General features: G+C 34.7%; 2 protein-coding genes across 2 annotated transcripts; both read left to right on the forward strand.

Annotated features, from left to right (window-relative positions):
- The first annotated feature begins 16,800 nt into the window (after window positions 1–16,800).
- LOC110900799 (UPF0481 protein At3g47200) lies at window positions 16,801–18,204 on the forward strand. Its single transcript, XM_022147664.1, has one exon. The coding sequence runs from the start codon at window positions 16,801–16,803 to the stop codon at window positions 18,202–18,204; it is 1,404 nt and encodes a 467-aa protein (XP_022003356.1).
- Window positions 18,205–20,878: 2,674 nt separating this feature from the next.
- LOC110900798 (UPF0481 protein At3g47200) lies at window positions 20,879–22,288 on the forward strand. The gene has a single exon (XM_022147663.1). It carries the CDS (start codon window positions 20,879–20,881, stop codon window positions 22,286–22,288), a length of 1,410 nt encoding a protein of 469 aa, XP_022003355.1.
- Window positions 22,289–26,698: the final 4,410 nt, after the last annotated feature.

The raw sequence follows: 26,698 nt of genomic DNA on the forward strand, positions 1-26,698 counted from the left end.
CCGCATGTGGATTTTGAGGGTGTGACATATACCCCAGCTCTCGTACACATGTAATACTTAATATGTAATATATCTTTGGAGTTTATCTTTTCAGTCCCTTTCCTGACTGAAAAACTACAAGCCTTGGCATACGTAACATACATTGAATAACAATCATCAAGGCTTGTGAATATCATGTCTATTCTGGGCTTTATTTCTTCACTAACGCCAGGAATGATAAATGGTAATCCAGTTTTGGGGCAAAACCTTTTATTCGAGGAAGCAACTTCGTCTAAGAAAACACAGTGAGGAACAAAAAGTTCAGAAAAAACGCCATTAAAAATAGAAAATGTCTCGTAATAACATTACAGATTAAAACGCCATTAATTGAATAATAAACAAGACATAATAAACACATAACTTGAAAACGCCATGATGAAAACGCCAAAATACGCACACCATAACTTTATTGATTAACAAAAATAATGAATTAACAATACTAATGCAATGTGATAATGAAAACGCCATGAGATAATAATTAAAAACAGTTAACAACATAAATAATTAACAAATGTAACATCATAATTAAAACGCCATAATTAACAAAACTGATGCTTACACAAATTAACAAATTGTAATAACTGATGTTTACAAATACTACTGAATGATATTCAAAACTAATCAGGTGTAAAACGCCAATGATCGTAAAAACATAAGAAATATACTTGATCCCAAACGATAATTAAAATTAATAATGAAAACTCCAATTATCAGTTCTTACTAATTGTTTAACTACCAATGAAAACATGAATAAATTGAATACATGAACAACGCCATTGAAAAGCATACAACACATTATGAAAATATTAATTTAAAAAAAAACAATGAAACAAGCATAAAAATAACAAAACGCCATATCTGTTGCATGATTTGTTGGAACAAAAATATGAAACGTCATCGAATTTTACTTTGTACGCCATAGATCTGAGAAAACATGGAAAGGAGGTAACAGCTAACACGAAATCTTTGGAGTTTTAATTTGAAATAGATTTATAATGCGAATAAGGAGGGAACGTATAAAAGGAAAATTGTACCCCTGCATATCAATTAGCACCCCCTGCCACGTGTTGGGCCAGGATCCGTTCTCACACTTTAGGGCGTTTTCTCCTGATCCCTTACCTGTATATGTATGTATATATATATATATATATATAGGGTAGGGATAGTGTACATTAATTCAAAAGTGTGAGAAGTGTTTTAAATCATTATATCTTTGATCTAATGGTTGAGATCAATAGGGACCAAATTATAAATTGTGTTTTAATTATTTGGACTGATTTGAAAATTGTAGGGGTAATAGTGTCTTTGTATATGTTTCCTATTAGGTAACTTCTCCTAAATTCTAGCGATTCACTCCTAAATTCTAACGATTCAAATTTAAACTTATTCTAAAATTTGGATTTTCTAAAAAATCCAGAAAATAAGTAACTGCTACAAGAAATATATAACACTATACATCCATCATATAACACTATATAACACCATATAACACCATGTAACACTGTATAACAATATATAACACTATACATCTATGATAGACATGCTATCAGAAAAATATAACACTATAACACTATATAACTCTAAAATAACACTATATAACACCATATAACGCCATATAACACTATACATCCATCATATAACATTATATAACACCAAAAAACACTATATAACACCATATAACACTATATAAAAATATATAACACTATACATTTCTGAACGAGATGACATAAATTCATAGGTTAATTCTTAATTTGTATTCCTATAATTAAGAGTGGCGGTTGTGGAAGGTTATCAATTAATTAAATTAATATGAAAATTACTTGTTTACCCTTTTGAATTAATTTAGATTTAGGACACTTGTCATCACCACAATATTTCTCACCCTTCTCACACTTTTGGATTAATGTACGGGATCCTCTACCTATATATATATATATATATATATATATATATATATATATATATATATATATATTAAAAGTTGATTTCATTAAATAAAACTTCATACAAGGAAACAATATATAGAAAAGATAATTATATCTAGACACCTAAAGAATCACATAATTATAACATGAATTAATATTATTTAACACAAACATAATCTAACATCCCCTCGCAAGATGAATGGTGCTGGATCAATGCAAAGCATCTGTGATAAAAATATTGAATTGTGAACTAGGAAGGCTCTTTGTGAAACTATCAGCCACCCACCTAAACCTTGGTTGGAACAAACATAGTAACCAATTTACCAGCATTCACTAATTCCCGTAAAAAATGAAAATCAAGATCTATGTGTTCGTCCTGTTTATGTGCAATGGGAATTTGAGTGAGAATAATGACACTTTGTTTATCACAAAGAGTAGTTGGTCTTTCCGAAGGAACCACATGAAGAAGATGAGTTATCCAAACAATTTTTGCACCAGTATTAGTATTAACCATAGCTCAATACACGGATTCACAACTAGATCTGCAACAGTCAGTTGCTTCTTATATCACTCTAAAAAAATCAGATTCCTGCCCGTAAATATAGAATAACCATAAGTAGACTGCGAGTCTCCAAGCAACGTGCCCAATCAGCATCAGAGTAACCAAGTACCGACGTGGAAGTGGGACGACTGTAATGTAACCCAAATGCAACAGTTCCTTTGAGATAGCATAAGATTCTTGTTTACTTCTTGAAAGTGATCAGTAGTTGGAGCATGAAGAAACTGGCTGACTTGATTTACAACATAGGAAATATCATGTATTGTGATCGTCAAATATTGGAAAGTACCTTCAACTTATCGGTAGAAAGTAGCATCTGGAAACATACTACCTACAAAAACAAAAGAAACATTGGTGCTTAAAGATGTTGTAGCAGGTTTAGTATCCAACATCTTGGCATGAGTTAGAATATCTAAGAAGCATTTGAATTGGTTTAAGAAAAGACCATTTTAGGTGTAGGTAACCTCGAATCCCATAAAGTATTTGAGTTCACCAAGATCCTTGATGGCAAATTCCTTACTGAGAGAAGAAAGGAAGGATTTAATAGTCCGCTATTTGTTGCTCATAAGAATAAGGTCATCAATATGGATCGGCTGACTAGAGGAGAAACCACTATTTAATAGAAACAAGCTTAAACGATGAAAGTAGGCCCTGGGAGCTTGTTTCAAGCCATAAATAGCTTTGTTTAATTTTCAATCTTGAGATGGAAACTGAGCATTAATGAAACCTCTTGGTTGTTCCGTAAAAACATTCTCAGAAAGATGCCCATGTAAAAATGCATTACTACCATCTAGTTCTAGTTGATTAAGATGCCAATTATGGATAACGCTTAAAGACAAGACAGTACAAACAGTGGTGGCTTAACAACGCAGCTAAAGGTATGAGAGTAGTTGAAACCCGAAATTTGAATAAAGCCTTGAGCAACCAGGCAAGCTTTGTGTTGGACGAGGAACAAGAGTCCAAGTGTTATTTTTGTTAGGAGCATTGAACTTTTCTTTGGAATGAAACCCTTTGGGATCCTTAGATGCACTATGAAAGGTGGTAGGATCACTAGTTGCAAATAAAGCACGGTGAAGTAGAATCGGTTTTGTATGAGTGAAGTGCACTTGATGGCGAGGCTTAAAAATTCCTAACTTAGCACAGGTCATCGTACGGCGTGAGGGAATGGGTGGCAGAGCTAGAATAAGTATATTATCTAAAGTTGATTATGTTTAGGGAGAGAGGGGGGTGTCATCAGGTGAAGAGGTTAACGATGAACTGTTTGACATCGATGAGGATGTCTGCTAAGGGAACAGGGGTGCAGGAATGTGGTCGATGGGGTTTGAGTTAACGCAATGTGTAATGGGTTGGGCTAAGATGGGGTTTGGGCCAACAGAGTGGGTGGTGGACTCAGTTTCAGAGTGTAAAGTGGGTGTTGGAGTTGGATTTTCGGTGTCAATAAGGGGAAGCAGGTTTCCTGGTGGATCAACATTTTGAGTTTGGTGAAATGGGCCAGATGTGGAAGGTGTGTTATGGGCCGGTGAACAAGGAATGGTATTTGGTGATGAAAATATATTTGGGTTAGAACATGGTTTGAATGCAATAGTAGGCTGCGATTGAGGACTTGGTGATAAGATATTTGGTGACACATCTAAAAAAATGGTGACATCAAGCAGGTCAATGGTTTTGGTAGCGGTGGTAGAGGCATCACGAGGAAAATATCGTTCGTCAAAGCGATCATTTCGAGTAACTTAGACACATGACATGGATGGATCAAGGCATCGATAGCCTTTGTATTTTGAGCAACATCCACGAAATAATCACGAAGGCAAGGAAAAACATGACATCCGAATGGCTGAAAAAGTCACAGTTTGCTACTTGATGATATAAAAGTTCAAATGGCAACTTCCCTTGCAAAATTTTGATGGTAAGCGATTAATTGTATAAACCGCCGAAGAGAAGGAATCAACCCAATTTTAGTGGGTATTTGTGCAAGAAACAACATAGCCACGCAAGTTTCAACAATGTGACGATGCTTTCGTTCAACCCGACTATTTTGTTGCGGGGTATAGGACAAGACATCCGATGTAAAATACCATTTTGTTTATACAATTGTCAGACACGGTTGTTTACGAATTCAATTCCACCATCACTTTGAAAAAAAATTAGTTTTGGTGGCGAACTAAGTTTGAACAAAAGGTATAAAGATAGATAAAGCATAAAAATTCGAATTTGGGCCGTAGTGGATATAACCAGGTGAACCACGAATAATTAATCATCAACAAAAGAAACATCATATATAAAATTTCTAATTGACTATATTGGAGATGGCCCCCATAATTCACAATGTATTATTTCCAGAGGCAAAGATGCATGTTTATCATTAGACAAAAAAGGTTGTGGTTTTTCTTTTGCAAGTTCACACGGGGAACAAAGGCCGGATTTAGGTAATACCGAAGTAAAAGACAAATAACCACTATTTTCAACATAGAAACAATATCAAATTTGAGATGCCTAGGTCTAGAGTGCCATAACTCAAAGGAAGCTTTTGGACATGAGGATGTGGTGACCAAAGCTTCATGAGTTTGAAAAAGAACAAAAAGGTCGTCTTCACGACACCCCAGGCTTGTGTTGGCTTCGTTTTACCATAGTGAATATAAAAATAAGTGTGAGAAAAAGTGACACCAACAGGATTATCCTCGGTCAATTTACTAACTCATAAAAGATTTTTGGTGAGAGTTGGTACCACCAATACATCGTTAAGGGCAAGATTACCTAGAATTTTTGTTTGTCCAATATGAGTAATAGGAAGAGATTGACCATCAACAAAATACACTTTTTGATTACCTTGAGTTTGAGTACATTATGAAGAGTAGTGTTATCGGGTAGTATGTGCACTACAAAAGAATTTGCCATTTAGTGGCATACTAAAAATGCCATTAAAACCCCCAAAAGTGCCACTAAAGGCCCGTGTAATAATGTGCGGCACACAAAATAAGTGCCACTAGAAGCGGTGACACTAAAGCCTTTTAGTGACACTTTTTTTATCTGCCGCTAGAATTTTTTGGACTTTTAGTGTCACTCTTTTTTTTTTTTTTGCCACAATATAAAAATGGATTTTTGTGGCACACATTTTGTGTAGCAAAAACTATTCATAATTACGTACACATACTTTTGTTTTGCCTTAATATAAAAGACTTTTGTGGCACAAATTTATGTCGGTAAAAACAAACATCTTCTTCAGCACTACAAATGTTCATCAATACTTAAAACTGTTATTTATTTACAATATAGCATAAATCACACAATCACAAGTGTCACTAATAAAACAATAGACATCTTCATCTTCTTTGTAATACGAAACGCCTTGTTATCATGTGTAGTGTTCGATCCTAGGCATGCAATCCCACGATCACACACAACATATGCGTCCACTCCATCATGTCTCTCATGCAGACTCCACTATCATCATCTTAACCTGATCCTGTTGACATCTACAAAACAAAATTGATGCATGTTAGTTGACAAATAAGAGTCCCCAACAAAATATTTATTTTAGGTATTACCTGGAATCCTTGTAGCTCTCAACATCGCACAAAATCAACCAAACGTAAAACGTAACAACCTCCAGCATATGCCTTCTCAATCCACCAGATTTGATTTTAATAACTTCATCTTTAGAGGAAATCATATGTTCCTTTAGTTGGTAGGTCTACCAAACAAAGCTTTCGTATATTGCCCAATTAAAAATAACAACCATTTTATACATGCAAAATAACTAAATAAGTATCATACTACAATTTGTGTAGGGTATGAAAACATTAAACACTTACCTTTTCTTGGTGAACTACCAATGGGTTTTTCTTCATACTTGATCACTAAAGTTCCTAAACGTCATCTTTGGTAATTAATGTTCATCCATGTACATACTATAACATTTCATCAGGAATCCCTCTTGTCTGCAGGAAGTATGGGATATTGTTAATTTGAAAAAAAAAATTATTCTACAATTTGAGCATCGATTATATTTATTATATAACTAGGTTATAGACCGTGTATTACACGGTGTTGATAATCGAAAAAATTAATATGATAATGCGTACAAAATTTTAGAATAATGTGTAGAATACAAACAATAATATATTGTAATATGTACAAAAAATTACATAACTAAAGTATTTTACTAATTACAACAATAACATAGATCATGGAATGAAACATTTGATTAAAATTTGATATTCGGTAACTAAAAATTTGATTAAAAAAAATCAACACCATATATATATATATATATATAATCTAGTCAATCTGTTATTCTAATTTAACCTATTACACATTCATCAATCAAGCCAATCATAACATATATTTTTTTTATCAAAAACCCAATTTTTTTACACAAAAGAAGACCAATAATACACCTAGAGGTGTAAACAAGCCCAGAGGCTTGAGAGCTACTTGTTATCTGCTCGGTTAAAAGCTTGAACGAGCCGAGCTTTAACGAGTCCGAGCCCGAGCTCGAGCCTAAAATAGAGCTTGTTTCTTTATCGAGCCCGAGCCTAAAAATACAAAGCTCGTTTAGGCTCGCGAGCCTAAACGAGTCCACACACCATTTTATTTTTTATATATAATAATGATGATAACATTGGCGAGCCGAGCTTTGGCTGAACTAAACTTGCATGAAGTGACTAATACCATGAGAATACCTTGTTTTGAATTAGCTTCAACAATTTGTATGACAAGAGAGGATTTGTTGGTCTAATAAAAAAATTCGAGCGTTCGGAAAAATACGAGGGTTCCAGCATAGTGATGTGAATTTTATATCCTATATACATACACTTTCCAATTGAAAATTTGAAGCATGCTTCGAGATCATTCAATCAATAATCAACACATAATATCAAACGCTTTAGTCTGAACAAAACGCCCAAAGATTAACACAAATATAAAAACAATTTCAAGTAAACAAATTACAGCAAAATTCAAACTAAAACAACCCAGTTAATTAAATTTGTACCTGGTTAAAATAAACTAAATTTGTAAACTATAATCTAACTTTAACACACATGTAGCTCTCAACCAAAATAAAAATCGGCTATAACAATAAGTTTACTAAAACATATTGCCTGATGATTTTATTTGCAACTGATAGCCGATGTGTTCTTTCCCACTGTTGACTAACATTCTGCGTTGGTAAGATATATCCGTCTAAAAAATCAGTTTTTTACGTGTTCTCAATGTACAATTGATAATCAAATGATAAAGAATACTAACAAAAACACCCAATACAAAAAAAGGGCAAGCAAAATAGAAAAAGTGTGTCGAGATTAGAACTTGACTTTATAGGAGAGATTTGAGGGGTTTGAACTATGATGATTAAAAAAAGTGTATGATTAAAAAAAGTGTATGATTCAGAAGGAAGTGTGTAAAAAGTATAAATGTTAACAGAGTAAGGAAGTGTGATTCAGAAAGTCAAATTTTACCAAATACTCTTCCTTTTGCAATCCCAGACCAAAAGGTGTACCCATTTATCACCAAAAATAAAGAGGGATTGTCATAAATCATTTTATTTCATTTTATTTCAAACACTTGGTTGACATCTTATTTCAACATTCCTTCATACGTGATTCATTGCATCATACATGGTTCAATTACCTCAAGCACCATGGGATAAGTCACCTCAGAGATCGTGTTCAATGACATGTGAAATTCATAGCAAAAGGGTATTTTTTGTCAATAAAAAAAGAGCTTTTGAGCTTAGATTTGACAAAAGGGTTAGTTAAAAGCGTAAAGATGACATACCACAAATCTCTCCAAGACGGGAACAAAGACAGACAAGTTGCGCTTTAGAAGACATTCCGCAATGACATTACGTATGCTTTTATTGTCAAAAGACAAAGAACATATGTTCCCATGAGACAAAAGGTCAACTGGTATTGTTAACAAAGAAAAAAAAAGTTTACAAACCATTCTGTAGGCAAAAATGCAAGAAGGGCGGAGGACACCTCAACAATTGTTTTCCCAGCTTCTTTCTCTCCTTCCTAAACATGATCTCCATCCTCCTACACAAACACCACATTATGACTTACTTTTTTTGACAAAAAAAACAAAAAAAGAAGAAAAGGGTAAAATGTTAATCGCTATCAACCAACTTTACCATATTTATCAACTAATTACTAACCAGTAAAGATTTTAAAAAGCTGATATAATCCGTCCACACAGGTCCCGAACCAATGTTAGATCCTGCTAATGAAGGGATGAAAAAAATCAGTTATTCACAGCTAACTGGTAAAGATTTTACACCTTTTAGACTCTTTCCCAGTTTGGTTTCCAGCTTCTGCACATCATTTGCATTCATAGAAAGTTCATCTCCTAGCAGCTGCCTGCAAAAATGGTGCAACCAGGTAACAACAAATACAAGACAATTAAGCTAATAAGAAGGTAAACTTCTAGAGTGGGTTAACTCTGCTCTATAGTTTACAATTTATAACAGTATACACTTTTATCATTCTTCACGTGTTAAGACACAACTTGATATGATCCACAAGTGCACAAATTTTGACAAAACTTAACTATTCGTAAGGCTCGTTATTGGGATATTCCTACATTTGAACCTAATCCAAATGCCACATAGAGTTGTACGCCAACATCAACTTATAATTGGTAGTTTCCTTATCAGTATTATGTATCAATCTTTATGGTACATTGATGTTCCTCAAGCAAATGGTTAAACGGGCGGCTTGGTAAATGATTAAAGTAAATGATGCTGAGTTATTAAAGAATACACCTTTTAAGCACCTCTTAAAATACTAAATGAATAACGCAACTATACAGAAGCAATCAGATTCCACCTCTCGACCATACAGCTATATCTAACAGGCTTTCGATCCCACCCATGAATCAGGTCACAGTTGCAGACCTGCCACCCAAACCGCTTACCCGACCACCCAAGTTCTAGGCGGAATGAAAGGTTGTATGTTCCCTCCGCAAACAGAAACTCCACCTCTCCTTAATTTTCACATTAAGACAAAAAAAAACAATCAATTCTGCACATCAAGGCAAAAAACAATCACATAATTTTCAAAAATCAAAACATCTAAATAAAGAAAACAAACACAAAATCCAACCTGAACACACGCTCCTAATGAAGTAGAAAGGGTTATTCTTTTACGTAAACAATTTATCATTTCCGAAAAATATGATATGAATTGTTAATAAGCCATTTCAATAAAACAAAAATATCGTTACTTACCAGCAAAACGGCACCAAGATAGCTACCAAATATGAACCAACACCACCAGAGCCTTGAAGAACAATCATTGATACGACAATATGTTAGTTGCATTAACTAATTACATATTATATTATAATCTGAACGTAAATGAAAACAGACTCATAGAATGCATATGAGGACGTGTAAACCGCTAATGTCTACCGCATCTTCATTTGTATCTACAATAACCGGCTACAACCAGATCTGTAAACCACCACCACAAAAACCATCAGATTTGCCTTTTTATCTTACAGATTTGTCAAGTGTATTTGATTTCGCATACTGGACTGTTCATTTTTACACTATTGTAACTTTATCAATATTGCAGGTTTAACACCAACCCAGCAAATTTAACCAACAAATTTTCACTTTTAGAATCACTAACCTAGGGTTTCGTTTCATTCATGATGGATTGGATAAAAACAACCAAATAGATCCAAAATTAAACTTCAAACTCTTAACTAAAGGACTTCACATGAAAACCTAAATTAGGGCACATAAATCACGATAAATGATGTAAGACTCAAGATTAATACCTTTACAAACAGAAAACCACAAAACGGTTCCAACATTAGGGTCAACGACTACACCATGTATGCTTGATTGTAACAATTCAGATGTAATTTTCACTGATTTCGGCTTGAAACCTCAATTGCAGAACAAAAAACCCCAAATGAAAATCATAAGAGCCTAACCCTAGGATTCCAGATCCGAACACCTTGAGTTATTACCGCCATCGTTCAACCTCGTTGTATCTTGACTCTCCTTCTCGTCTCTATCTCTATCTCTCTCTCTCTCTCTCTCTCTCTCTCTTCTCGGTTATTCCCTCTGCAAATGAAAAGAAAAGCAGATAATGGGTGTTTGGGGATATGTGTAGGAATTCAAATTTTGAATTAAACAAAACCGTAGGTACAGGGAATCATATAATCGTGAGAAAAAAATTACTAACCGATTTCTTGAGAGCAAGGCAAGCCCGTCACACAATTGCTCTCATCATCAAAACCCTAGATGAAGAACAAACTCAGATCCCACACCGGCTCTTTATCAAGTCGGAAGATGAAGATGAAGATAAGGATTTTGATTCCACTCTGATATTGTAGATCAACAACACATCTCTACATTCTTTTTCCTTTTGAATCCACAGATCCAAATCATCTTTGAGGGAGAGAGAGAACGAAAATGAAAAGAGGTAGTAATTTGAAATTTGAAAAGGGCTCACGTGAGGAATGACAGAGCAGTGTTCAGACTTTTTGTCTCAAGCCTGTTCTCAACAGTTTGACTTTGAAATTTATTAAAAAAAGAAAAATTCTGAAAATTAATGTGGATAGCCTGGTTTGTTGACACCTCGGAAAAAACAAACGTGGATGCTTTGTTATGTTGACAGCTAGGATTTCTAAGGTTTGATTTACACTACAAGAATTATACACCATTAGCGACGACACCAATAGCGGCGACGGGCCAAGTGTCGCCGCTATTGGTCGATCCGTGTCACGAGGCCTGAGACCAAACCCCAGCCGTTGATCAAAATCCTGATCTAACGGTTGGGGATTTAAAAGGTATTAGCGGCGACAGAGCTAGGGTCAATATCGGCGACGGGTGTCTCCGCTAAAAGTAGGCGTCAGAACTTTAAACCCTAGCCACACAAACCTTATCTGTTGTCAGAGCTTTACCGGCGACAGGAGTCAGTACCGGCGACGGTCCGTCGCCGCTAAAGGTTTTACGTTATCAGACCCATTTCAGCGCCTTTTTTTCCCTCTTTCTTCACTTTTTCCCCCAAAACCTTCCCTCTACCGCCGGAAAAACGCGATTTTCACCCAAATCAGTAAGTGAACCTTTGTTTTTGTTACATTTCTTCTTTATTTTTGTTATATACATGTTATAGCATTTAATTTTTGTATATTTTTGTGTGTTCGGGTGTATGCTAGAGAATTTCTCCACCGGCACCACCTCGTCGCCACGGCCGCCACCTTATCTCCACCGGCACTACCTCTTCTCCTCCTTCAAAACAGGTTAGTGTATGTTTATTTTTGTTCCAAGATGTAAATGTGTTGTGAATTGTACTTGGTTGTTAAGAATGAACTGTAGTTTGAAAGTCTCATGATGTTGACTCCCTCATTTGCCATTTAATTTAATCTTGGTATATGCATATGCAAGCTATATATTTTGGTTTTGTAGAAATTTGCAGATGTTGACTCCCTCAATGAACTGTAGTTTTTTGAATTAACTTAGTTGTGTAGTCATAGAACTGTTGTACAATTGGTTGATTTGATCTAGTAGGTTTGGTTTTGTAGATATTTGCAGATGCAAGCTATATATTTTGAGTTAGGCAGTGTTATTTGGATCAGAGGCACATTAAGCGTGTGGTTATGTTTGTTTGTGATATATTATTTAACAAAGTTTAGGCAGTAGATATTGATCTTTACATAACAGCTATGCTTACTTTCTACACTTAGATGAATGATGATTATAGTGTTCCATAGACTTATAAATGATAATATGGACATGAAATATAAAATCAATACATTTTTCCACTTGGAACTTCATCTAAGTAGCGCCACCAGAAGTATTAATTTATGTATTATTTGTTTTCATGTGACCGCTACATCAAGACATTGTACTATGTGCATTGATTTTTGTAACCTATAATGCATTATAAATCCATTCATTGCATCATATGTGGGTCAACTGTATAATTAGCGAGTAGGGGAAACGAGAAACCATTCATTTAACATGCTAAATATATTACATAAAATTTAATTTAACATGTTAAATTGTTTTTTTTTTCAGATCTTTTGCATATAAAAACATGTGTGTAGGTCTTTTTAATAAAAAAATCAGAAAACTAAAAATTAAAAACATACTTAAAAACACTTTAAAAAGGTAACAATTCTTTTTTACATAAAAAGGTAACAATTCTTTTTTACATATTTAGTTTAGTTCTCAATGAGATATATCTAGAGTACCATTTGTCGCCGGTATTGACTTTTAGCGACGACGTGCCCGTGTTTGAATTAATCATTTTAAACATAACGAGCTTAGAAATACCCGCCCGAAATTGATTTAGAAATTAATTTCGGGTTGTCCCCGTTTATCTTGGGACTGCTTTTTGAATACTTTATCTCATTTAGGATGTGAATGTGTATTACATGATTGTTTGTTTAAGAAGGATCCGGTTATCATTTTCTCTTTGCTCCTCGGGTATATATATCATTACATATATACTTGGGAGCTAAGAGGAAATGCTGCCGAATTTTTCTTAAACAAACAATCATGTAATACACATTCACATATGAGATAAAGTGTTCAAAAAGTGGGTTTAGCAGCCTACCCTTGTCTTGTTAATCCTAAATTAGATTTTCTTTCAGTTGCATAATGCCTATCGATAAAAGTTGGATTGATTCCCCACGTCATTCACCTCACTACAAGCAAGGACTCGAGTCATTTATCGAGATGTGTGAAAGAGTGATAAAAAACCACGATGAAGTTAGATGTCCGTGTACCAAATGTAAAAATTCCGGCTTAAAAACTATGGCAGAAATGAAATACCATTTGCGTATTAACAGTTTTTGGAAGGAATACACTTCGTGGACCTATCACAGGGACACGACTCCAATTGCACAAGTAAACGATGTTGCGCCACAAAACTGTATGGTAAACGTTATTGAAGACATTAGGGGGGAGCGTATGGAAGAAGATACATACCTTAACCAAGAGAACTCGAATGGAGATAGTAGCGGTGTTGTTGATGATTTTGAAGACCTGATAAAGGAAGCTGAAACAGAATTATATCCTGGTTGTACTAAGTTTTCTTCTATGGCAGAATTATATCCTGGTTGTAACTTTATAGGGATTATGTTTTCGATACTGTTGATATTCGCGTATCTGATGGCTGATGTGGCCCCCTGGGGACATGGGGGTGACGGCGCTGGTGATCCACCGCTTCCTCCTGGTGGATTTCGTAGCACACACGAGACAGACGGTAAGTCTTTTACTAAATTATTTTGTAGTCCTTATATTTTATATATTATAAATGTTGTTACTAATTATTTTTGTTTTAATTGCAGCGGTTCCCCCGAAGAGGGTTAGGGGGAAAGCAAAAAACGAGAAACTAAGGCGTCTGGTAAAAGTGGGGGGGCCTGTATCGCTTACGTTTGACAGGCAGGTGACGTATACCCCTGTTGGTAAAACAAGGGATATGTTTTCACGGGAGGCCGGCCTGTATATGTGGCGGTCCATCCCCTTCGATAAAATTGGATGGGATAACGTTGAACAACATTACAAGGATGCCCTCATGAACCACTTACGGGTAAATAACTTATATGCATAAAATTTTATTAAATATTTAAGCACATGCAAATCTAATTTATATATGATATTTTAACTTTTTTATTTAATTTGTAGGAAAATTTCAATTTTGATGAAGTGGAACGTGATATAGAGGCCAAAAACTTGACGGGTGGCATTAGGGCTGTGCTTATGAAGCGGTACTCTGACCGCAAGTACGATGCTAAAAAATTATTTAAGAGCAAGGGAGGTTACAATGATCTTGAGAGTGCAAGGGCATTCCATCCCAAGGATATGCCCTATGATAACTGGTTGAGAACCATCGAAGGTTTCCGGGAAGAAAAATATATTAAAAGAAGCAAGGCCAACACACTAGTACGCGAGAAACAACAATTCCCATACCGTGGTGGGACATCTTCGTACGGTAGCACCGCCTATAAAAATGTAATGTTTTATGTATGTGTGCGTGTGTGTAAGCTTTTGTTTATTTAATGTCTAATCTAAGTTTAATGTTAAACAGGATATGGATTGGGTACCTACGTATGCTAAAACCCACACGGACAATCAAGGGAATTGGGTTGATCCGGTTGCTGAACAAAATTACGTAAGTATTTCTTTTAAGTATTATTTTCTATAACAAATATATATATATATATATACACACACATATATTTAATCATCTTTGTAAAATACAGCGGAACATACAACATGCCACTAGTGAATGGAGCGGTGAGGGTCCGCCAATTGCCCCGTATCAGCAAGCGTTGGGTGAGCGGCGAGGATGGTACCGCGGGATGGGGCCTAAACCTTCTTCCAACACGTCCTCGCACTCGTCATCTAACATGTCGTCTTCGCAAGCTCGGACGCAAGAACCTTTTTCCGAGGTAAACTGCGCAATTTAAAAAATGACAAACGAACGCATGTTTCCTTGTTAAATATATGTTGGTAGCGTTAATTAATATGCTAATATACGTTTTGCTATCTATTATTGTAGGATTTTGTTAACAGCTTGTTCCAAACCCCGTCATTTTTTAACCAACTTAACAACTATCTTGCTTCACAAGGAAAAGGAAAAGGAAAGTCAAAAGACTACGATTCTGACAACTTATTCGATAATGAATCCGACGATGAACCCAACGATAACGATGACGATGAGTGACTTGTTTTTAATGTATGCTTTGGATTTAATTAAACGTTGTAGGATATAATGTACGACTTAATTAAACGTAGTTTTTAATTATATTACCTTTAGTATATGTTGATTATGTTCATTGCGTATGCTTGCGTTGTTTAAAAATAGGCAGGTTTTGTTTTTTCGGCCGTAAAACTGGCTGGGCAGCTGTATATACAGCTGCTGTATTAAAAAAAAAAAACAGACTTTTAGCGGCGACACGTGTCGCCGCTATTGCTCTTCTCCCTTTACCGACGAAAGTCAACACCGGCGACACTGTTAGCGACGACACCTGTCGTCGCTAAAAGTGCATCATCAATACCGGCGACAGCAATCATTACCGGCGACAACCGGTCAATAGCGGCCCAGCAATACCGGCGACGCTTTACCGGCGACATGTCGCCGCTAATAGTCAATAGCGGCGACAAAAGGGGTCAATACCGGCGACAACCGTCGCCGCTAAAGGTGCCCTGTTCTTGTAGTGTTATTATATTAGTAAGATAAGATAATTACATCTAGACACCTAAAGAATCACATAATTACAACATGAATTAATATTATCTAACATAAACATTATCTAACATATATAATTAATGAATAGCAAAAAAAAAAAAAAGATAATGGATTAACCATGAAGAAATTAAAAAAAAAAAAACTTTAATAAGTTGGTTAAAAAGATATAAATACAAAATAAACAAATAAAACATCATTTTTAAAATAGTTCAGAACATTCTTTTGGTAAATATTTTTTTCCACGAACACTAGTTTGAGAAAAAACCTTCTGTAAATCTATCTCTCTAAATATATCTCTCTGTCTAAAGATGTCGACAACTGTAGCTAGAAATTGTATCCAAAATATTATCTTATTCTTAAGTTTCATCATAAAACCCAATGAAAGAGTTGTCGATAGTAACCCATTGCGTGTCGTTCCAACTCAAGCTTCGATAGCAACAAAGTTCTTGCAAACATAATCCAATTAATGATAGTTTGTTGGTAACTCACTAACTCCCAACGGATTAGCTAAAAGGCTTTACAAAATTCATATATATATTTTTTTTTATTTATAAAATTCATTTTTTTGCTTATTTCTTTAGTTGTTCTGCTATCTGTAGGTAGGTGGTGGTCCAAAATTCATAATCAATTTTCTAACACTGAGTTAAAGCTAATTTTGGATAACTAATATGTATGGTTTTGTTTATATTAAAATACGTGAATGATTGTTTTACACTTTAAAAAAGATAAAAGTACAAGTGGTCAGAAAATCTTTAATCATGTCACACAACTTTGTCATGCATATAAGGAAACCAACTTTTTATGTGATGTGAAACTCATGAGTAAAACTTCATATATACATTAGGTTAGGAATACTACGCACTATAACTTATGTCTGTCGTCCTGTGATTCCTAGCTTCATTTATAGACAAAGCTAAAGTATTAGATTCAGTAGTTCAAACGTGAGACACATGAATTCACACGTATTTATATCCTTGTACGAATACTAACACTTGCTCATGATGCCATATTTCCATATTCAAAATCATCAACAGTTCAACACAAATTCTCAAATCCAAAAATGTCAGTGCATGACCAAACTGCACGCAGCATCAAGCTCACTTATGAAGAAATCGAAGATGAACAGTTGGTTATCGACTCGATTGTCAACGCCACTCGGCCTTCCACATCAACTAAACGAATGCATAGAGTTCCAGAAATGTTGATCAGAGAGACTGACGACTACAAGAAATACTATGTTCCAAAGGTTGTCTCCATTGGTCCACACCATTTTGGGGACAAGAAACTTGAGTTGGTCGAGAAACTCAAGCCTGTTTTCACAATGAAGCTCCTTTCAGACAATAAAGAGAGCCTAAGAAGTTTGTACAAAGAGCTTGGTGAACCGGAAATGGTGCAAGATTTAAGGAACTTCTATGATGAAAACATGGTAGCCAAGTTTTGCAATAAGGACTTCATTAAGATGATGCTGCTGGATTGTTGTTTTATTTTATATTACATTCAATCAATTTTTGGCGAGAAACCTGAAGATTGTCTAGATTTAAACAGCCACGTGATTGTCTTTCTTCATCAAGATTTGTTCTTGTTGGAGAACCAAATCCCTTTCAAAGTTCTAAGGGAGGTGATGAATTTGGCAAATATCGATTGCGAAAATAAGTTTAAACAATTCATCTGTGGCAATATATTGGTACCTGCGAAGCCGGAAAAAAAGTGGTTACAATCAATACCTTGTATTGGAAACTTACAAAGTTCTAGAGGTGAACAAAATATGGACTTCAAGGACGTGGATCATCTTCTCCATCTTCTTCATCGTACTCTTACTAAAAATGCTAGAATTCCAGGGATGGATTTACATCCACATGATAGGTGCACTTTTCGCAATGTTAACGAGCTTATTGATGTAGGGATTCATTTCAAGCCAAGTGGCACTATGTCTTTGGCTAACATTAAGTTTACTAAAGGCAGGTGGTGGTTTACCGCGAGTGTAGAACTCCCTTCAGTCACCGTGGATGATTCCACCAAACCTATGTTGTTAAACTTGATAGCCTATGAAATGTGCTCGCGTAATGAGGCATGGGTAACATCGTACATATGTCTTCTTGATTCTCTGATTGATCACCCTGAGGACGTTAAGGCTCTCAGAAAAGCTGGGGTGCTTGAAAACTCGTTAGGGAGTGATAAAGAAGTCACGAAATTGTTCAATGAAATAGGAACTGATTTAGTTCCAAATATGTTAGCTTATTTGGATGCCAAGAACATGATACAAAAGCATTATCAAAGTTGGAGCAACACACTTATTTCCCAATTGAAGCATGAATATGTCAAGAGTCCATGGGCATTTTTTGCACTTCTTGGTGCTTTGATAGCTCTTTTTCTTAGTAGTGTTCAAGCTTATTTCACTGTCTGGAGTCCCAAAGGTGAATGTGATGATCTTTGCATGTTTTTGAAGAAGTACCATCACCTATAAGAGGCGAGAAATCGATGGTTCTTATTGTATTTTTTGGTGTGTTGTGTTTAATAATTTGAGTGTTGTATGTCCCATCGATGCTTGCTTTTTCTTAATAAGATCATATTTGTTTGAGTGCAACCAGGAGGCAAATTATCTTGCTACGATTGACAAAGAAAGTATGACCAGTATGATACATGTATATGGAGGGGTTTTAAGCATAAAACCATAAGAAAAAAATAAATCATTTCTTTTGTAGAATTATTTGTTCACCTCTCCTGGAATCCAAAAAAGCAAGAATAAATTTCGTTTATTTATACCTAACACATGTATTGCTAAACATTTACAAATTAAAAAAGGAGAACATATTAATAAGATAATTAACTAGTTATTTATATTTAGGTAAATATCATAAGCATAATAATGCAAATTCGTTTGAAGTTATAACCAAACTAGTATTAAGCCCATGCGTTGCAGCGGTTGTCGTAAAACTGTGTCAAGTAGTATCAATGCTATACCACTATCAGCGATCACCAACACCGGAAAAGCTCGTAAAAACAAAATAAACAAAAATGTAAAAAATAAAGTCGAGCGAAAAAGCAGGTGTAAAATCTTTGAATCACGCACGCTCGTTGCAAAGAAATTAAACCGAAATGTATAACATAGAAAAAATAACTAAGTCAATCCAGGACCCGCGCGTTGCGATGAACCTGTCAAACGGAGAAAATAGATGTGTTGCGACTGGCTAAACGGGAAAAAAATACATGAAAAATGTTGAACCCCACACGCACGTTGCGGTGCATCAACTCACAAAATTTAGAACGAAACAAAAAACTTGAGAATGAAGAAAAATATGGTGGGCCAAATTGAAAATTAAAAAGAGTTGGGGTTAAATTGGAAAAGATGAAAAGCTTTAGGTTAAAAGTAAAAAAAAAAGGGTCTAAATTGCAAAAGAATAAAAGTTTTGGTTTAGAAATGAAAAAAACCTTGTAAATGAGGTACAACAGCATAAATTAAAAACAAATTAAAAATTTTATTTTTGAAAACTTGAAAAACTATTATATTAATTGAGTAAACTCTAGTTAATGGTTAAATACTTATTTATTATCTGCATAATACCCGATATGGTTTCAAATAATTTATTATTCTTTTATTAGTTTAGTATTTATGAATTTATGACTGACGATTCCTCTCCCGGGACTCCTACTGCGGGTTCCCCATTTATGATGGTCTTTCACCTGGAGTAAAGAATTATGGAAAGGTTTCGAGGGATTTTTTTAGTATTAATTCAAAAGATATTAATAATTTATTAGATATTAGATTTAGATATTTATAATATTATTAATTGAATTTATTAATATTAAAACAAAGATAAGGATAAAGATAAAGATAAGTGATATCAATATATTGGTTATTAATATTAAATAAATATAAATAAAATATATAAGGTTAAAGGAGACAATGACATGTGGCATTGTAGTATTTTATTAATATTTTGATTTGATTTTGATGATTTGATGATTGATATTTCTCCTCTTCTAGTGACTACTTATCAACTGTTTGAATTACACATCAACAAACTTTACTTGCGGCTTGTTGGAATTGTTTTAAGATCAATACTTCAGTATCTAATGTATCTGGAATTAAAAAAAACACACCGGCTGGAACTGATTTATGAGCAGGAATTTGGAGGATTTGTAGCGTATTTATAGAAGCCCACAATGAGAATTCTTTTGTTTCGGTATGAATATCCTGCTTAAGCTCAATTTGGAAGGGACTAGAAGCTTGTTTGATGCGTCTTTCCATTTGGAACCGCGTTATAATTGGTATTACAACTTGCCAGTTTAGTTAGTTTTTTGCTAACCGTGAGTTTGGTTACATAAGTTGCCTTTCAAAAAAAAAAAAAAAAAAAAAAAAAAAAAGAAACACCAGGCGAGGCAGCGGTCAGTGTATTGGGTTGCATAGGAACCGGCATTTGGATCGCATCACGTTTGACCCATGAGGCACTTGGTTTTGGGTTAGATGGAGACCCTCATGGATTATTGGTTCAGCAGCTTCCCAATTTTGGGCTCAATATGCATATTTTTGGATCTGGTGGCCCAATTACGTGTCTGTTCTTCAAACGTTTAGGCAATTCTTAGCTTGGAACCGTGATTTTATAAGAACCAACATTGGAACCGGTAATAGCCATTGCCATTGGGATTGTTATTTCGAGATCTATCAGTCGGGTGGTGTTGAAAGGTTATAAGGTGTCTGGTAATGTTTCCTCAATGCAATTTTCTAACACTGGGTTGTAAATGTGGTTTTGTATATATCAAAATATGAGAATGATTATTACAACTTTAAAAAAGATAAAAACACAACTGGAACTAGTCAGAAAATCTTTAATCATGTCATACAACTTTGTCATAGTGATGTGAAATCACATCATAGGAGTAACTTTAAGTTAGGAATACTATGCATTATAATGTTCCCAGCTTCATTTATAGATAAAGATAAAGTGTTACATTCACTAGTTCAATAGCTTCATTTATAGATAAAGATAAAGTGTTAGATTCACTAGTTCAAACGTGAGACACATGAACACATGTACTTATATCCTCGTACCAATACCATAAACAAACACTTGCTTAATAAGATCACATATTCCATTTGTAACTTCATAACCACCAACAATAAACCTCAAAATCGAAAAATGTCGGTTCAAGCCCAAACCCCACGCAACATCGAGGTTACTAATGGAGATCAACTTGAAGACGAACGATGGGTTATCGAATCGATTACCAATGCCAATGCCGCTCCCCCACCAACCGCACGAATCCCTCTAGTACCAAGAATGGTTAGAGCGGCACACGACTACGAGAAACACTTTTTTCCAAAGGTTGTTTCCATTGGTCCGCACCATTTTGGGAACTACAACCTTGAGTTGGTCGAGCAACTCAAGCCTGTTTTCACAATGAAGCTTCTTTCTGAAAAGGAGACCCTAAGAAGTTTGTACAAAAAGCTTGGTGATCCGGAAATGGTGAAACAATTAAGAAGCTTCTACGAAGAAAACTCGACAACCATGTTGTCCAATAAGGAGTTCACTAAGATGATGATGCAAGACTCTTGCTTTATTTTGTATTACATTCAATACATTTTTTGCGGAAAACCTGAAGATTGTCCAGAGTTGAAAAGCCACCAGGTTGTGTTTGTTCATCAAGATTTTTTCTTGTTGGAGAACCAAATTCCTTTCAAAGTTCTAAACGAGGTGATCAACTTGTTGAAGATTGATAGTTCTAATAAGTTTAAACCGTTCATCTACGAAAATATTTTGTCATCTGGGAAGTTGAAAAGAACGTGGTTAGAATCAATACTTCGTATCCAAAAAAACCAAACTTGTCGAGAAGAACCAGACCTGGAGTTAACTGGCCACAATGAACCAGATCATATTCTCCATCTTCTTCATCGTACTATTACAAAAGTTGAATTTCGCGGGGGCAATCTACAAAGCAGTTATAGGTGCACTTTTCGCAATGTTAATGAGCTAGCGAATGTAGGGGTTCATTTCAAGCCGAGTAACACCAAGTCTTTGGCTCATGTTAAGTTCTCTAAAAGAAGGTGGTGGTCAGCGAATGTAGAACTCCCTCCAATAACGGTGGATGATTCCACCAAGCCCATGTTGTTAAACTTGATAGCCTATGAAATGTGCTCATGTGATGCAAGTGATGCATGGGTCACATCATACATATGTCTTCTTGATTCTCTTATTGATAACCCAGAGGATGTTAAGGCACTTCGAAAAGCTGGTATCCTTGAAAACTCGTTAGGGGGTGATAACGAAGTCACAAAGTTGTTCAATGAAATTGGTACTGATTTAGTTCCAAATAGTTTTGCATACATGGAAGCTAAGATGAATATACAAAAGCATTATGACAGTAGGAAGAACACACTCATTTCCGAACTTATGCATGAATACGTCAAGAGCCCGTGGGCATTTTTGGCACTTCTTGGAGGTTTGATAGCTCTTTTTCTTAGTGCTGTTCAAACTTGGTTTAGTATTTGGAGTCCCGACAGCAAATGTGATGAACTTTGCCAGATTTTGAAGAAGACCCATCACCTATGAGAAGCGAAGAGTGGATAGTTCTTATATATTGTACTTCTTGGTGTCTTGGGTTTGATTTGAGTGTTGCAAGTCCTATCTATGCTTTTTTTTTATTTGTGCGTGTGTGTTAAGATAAGAGCATATGTGTTCAGAATGCAACCACGAGGTGAATTATCTTGCTACTATTGACAAAAAGTTGAAGTATGATATATGTATGTTTGTGTTAAACTGTGGAAATCTAGGCTCGCATTGTGTTTGTGTTAAACTGTGAAAATCCACGCTCGCATGTTTACTATGCGTATTACGCGAAGTTATATATATATATATATATATAGGGTAAGGTTCATGCGAGAACCACCCTTATTGCGAGAACCGCGAGAACCAATGTGAACACAAAATAAAATCTAAAAAAAATCAAAAAAGCACTCAAAATTTTTTTTATTTTTTTTAATATTTTTCCTAAAAAATTTGCTATATTTCGTTACTATAAAAAAAAAAGAACGTTTTTTTTATTAACAGTTATCCATGCACATGTGCATATGTATCATTACTTCGACAAATTCGGTAATACGTTATCAGGAATAGACAATTGCACTTTAATTTACAATACCATTCATAATACACTACTTTTTACATTACCAATATTCAAAATGCACATGTGCATCATTAGGTATAACCATGATATAACGTGTTTTGGTACAAAAAGTTTGTGATTTTGAATGGAGAAGTAGGCCCATATACATGTTGTTTGGTTAGTTATATCTAATAGTTGATGGTTTGGTTATAGTTGTCAATTTATGATGTAATATGTTGATTGGATGGTATAAATGGTGTTTACACACATGTAATAAAGTGAAAATATTGGTAATTGTATTGTATTATGGATGGTAGGAGGTAATGGTATTGTATTATGGATGGTAGGAGGTAATGGTAGTGTATTATGGATGGTATGATAGATGAAAGGGAAAGTGTATTCAAAATAGTGTACCAAAACACCTTATTTCATGTTGATACATATAGATGCACATGTGCATTTCTAATATTGGTAATGTAAAAAGTATTGTATTACACATGGTAATGTAAATGAAAGTGCAATTGTCTAATAGTTGTAATGAATTACGGAATTTGTCAAAGAAATTACAAAAATTCACATGTGCATGTTTGTGTATTATGGATGGAATGATAGATGAAAGAGAAATTAGTGTACCAAAACACCTTATTTGATGTTGATACATATAGATACACATGTGCATTACTAATATTGTTAACGTAAAAAGTAGTGTATTACACGTGGTAGTGTAAATGAAAGTGTAATTGTCTAATATTTGTAATGAATTACGGAATTTGTCAAAGAAAAGATACAAATGCACATGTGCATGGATAACTGTGACTCGGAAATTTTTTTTTTTTTTGAAAATTTTTTTATTGTAAACTAAATATAGCGAATTTTACAAAAAAAAAAAAATAAAAATTTTTTTGGGTGTTTTTTAGATTTTTTTAGGTATTACTGTTTGTGTTCACACTGGTTCTCGCGGTTCTCCCAATAAAGGGTGGTTCCTAACGGATCTTTGTCCTATATATATAGGGAAAGGATCTATAGAAAACTTATTTGTAGTAAGAAAACCTAGTAAACTCTATGATAACCATTGATCAACATGATCCAATGGTTGAAATTATTAGATAGTAATTTGATTTAAATTTAATACCATTTAAGTGGCTAGAGGGGTATTTTGGTCAAGACATATTACACAATGTACATAAGAAATAATATTAAATAACATTCTCTTTCCACCTTTCATTTCACCAACATTCTCTCTCCACCTTTTCTCTCACCAACATTCTCTCTCTATCTTTTTCTCTCACCAACATTCTCTCTCCACCTTTTCTCTCACCAACATTCTCTCTCTACCTTTTTCTCTCACCAACATTCTCTCTCTACCTTTTTTCTCTCTCTACTTTTTTTCTCTCACCAACATTCTCTCTTACTTTATCTACAACTTTATTTTTCATTCAAATTAATTTTAAATTTCATATTAAATAAATTCGTTTCAATTATGACGAGATTTTTTTTGTTCGTCGTTATACTAGTAATTGTTGCATATGTAATTAGTTGATATGTGAGACTAGTATAACAAACTAAAGGGGAGACATGGATTGTATAAAGAGAGACAAATAAGGTAGGGCATCCAGCCACTTCTCAAACCATTTTTCCGGTTTCACATCGTGGTGACTGATTTTCAGATCTGAAGCTATGGTGACAAATTTATAGATCTGGAAACGTCTCGTACCAGCAACCGACTTTTTCCAACAACCAACAACCACTAACACAACCGTCTTCTTCCTTGTCGGCGGTAAGTAAAACGTGATTTGAAAACACCACCAACAGCCACTAACACAACCGTCTTCTTCCTTACCGACGGTAAGTGAAACCGCTATCGTTAAACGCTGTAGCCATCAGTCAGTAAGTGAAACCACCTAAAGTACTTTAAACAAATTGTCTTCTTCCAGCAACCACTGTCATTAAATGTTGCAACGACCAATCGGATGTTGTGATTGCTGAAACCACATTCGATTAGTGGCTAATCGGTTATTTTGTGAGATATGATTTCAATCAGTGGCTAATCGGTTGTTTTGTGGGATATTGTTTTTTGGATCAATGTGGGAAGTGAAAAAAGGATAAGAAAACAATGATAAGAGGAATTGAATGTATTAATTGTCTAGGTGAAAAAAGTCAAGTGAAATTGATATGTTGTATACATTTTAGCATTGTATTTCATATTTTGTATTTTTCGAACGTTTAGCATATGTTAGTTTTCTTGTGCAACTTAATTTGATCTCTTTTTAGTTTGTTACATGTGTTACCTGGTTTTCCAGGTAACATGTGTTACAATGCTATATCCTATGCAACTACTTTATGTAACACGTGTAACACATGCTACATCTTGTTTTCTCTATATAAAGGTTACATGTGGTAACATGTGTAACGTGGCTATACAAGTTCTAGCCTCTTGTGTTGAACATGCAACTACTCTATGTAACATGTGTAACACATGTAACATCCTGTGTTATCTAAAAATATGTTACAATCGGTGTAACATGTGTTACAAATAAAAGATAACATGTGTAACCTTGCTATGCAAGTGTTGGCCTCTGGTGTAGATCACGTAACTACACTATGCAACATATGTAACTTGGTTGTACATATGTTATCCACTTTGGAGTAACACATGCAAAACATGAAAATTGATAAAAATATATTATTCAATCAAAACCTTCATGAACATATGAGCCCATACGTGGAAATGTTTGACCTTGATTGGTACGTGGTGGTAATGACAAGTCGCCATACTCATCACTCAATTGATCTATAAAAATGGTGGGAGCGATAATTACGTAGGGTAAGGCTAACTGTGACAATTTATACACATTAAAATAACTGTAGCATAGAGGAACCCTTGTAGCATATACAACAAATATACTAGTTAAAAATGGTTGAATATGCTGTGACATATGTTAAACCAATATGAAGTGGGTTTTGATATGTTTAAACCTTTGTAAGATGAGGGTGGAACAAAGATCCCAATATATAACCATGTAACAAATGTTCCAAGCAGTGTTGCATGTATTAGGAGTATAAAGTGGCGTACAATCCAACAATATTACATCATTTATGGAGTAAAAAAACATGAAGGTGTAAGAAGATCAGGATATGTAACTTGTGCCATAATCCCACCGTTTAATAATGTAACTTGTGTTACGAGTTTCAAATGTAACTTGTGTTACATTTAACTTTCTAATATAACACATAAATAGATGGAAAAGGAAAATTTATAAGGGTGCAAACACTTCAAATGTAACTTGTGTTACGTGTAGCTTCCTAATATAACACCATGAGGTTAAAAAACACATTAACACGTGTATACTCAGGTTGTAGGCCAGAGTCTCTAACATAAGGGTGTAAGACATGTAACTCCATGTATGTAAACGTATGTTACAAATGTAATTTTACTAATATTACTTGTTTGTTTACTGATATGACATTTTGGATGATGTAATGTTGTTACATATGTAATTTTACTAAGTTTAAATTGACACCAAACGGGCTGACATATGTAACACGTGTATAACCATCTTACAACACATAGCAGCCAACCAAAAAACACACCATCGTCACCACAAAAACCTGATGATGCGTTGTAATGATTCGGCGGGCTTCGCTTCTTGATAACCATCTTCATCTTGAACACAAAACATCTTTTCACCTATGAACAAAACAAGTACATCAATATTAATCTTCTATAGTTAAAAACTTATTAATCTCCTATGTAACATGTGTAACGTGGCTATACATGTGTTACCTCTCTAGTGTAACACATGTTACAAACATGTATTACATATGTGCAACCCCCCTTTGTGTCTAAAAAAAAGGGT

This window comes from Helianthus annuus, chromosome 13, assembly GCF_002127325.2.
Source record: "Helianthus annuus cultivar XRQ/B chromosome 13, HanXRQr2.0-SUNRISE, whole genome shotgun sequence".
NCBI lineage: Eukaryota > Viridiplantae > Streptophyta > Magnoliopsida > Asterales > Asteraceae > Helianthus > Helianthus annuus.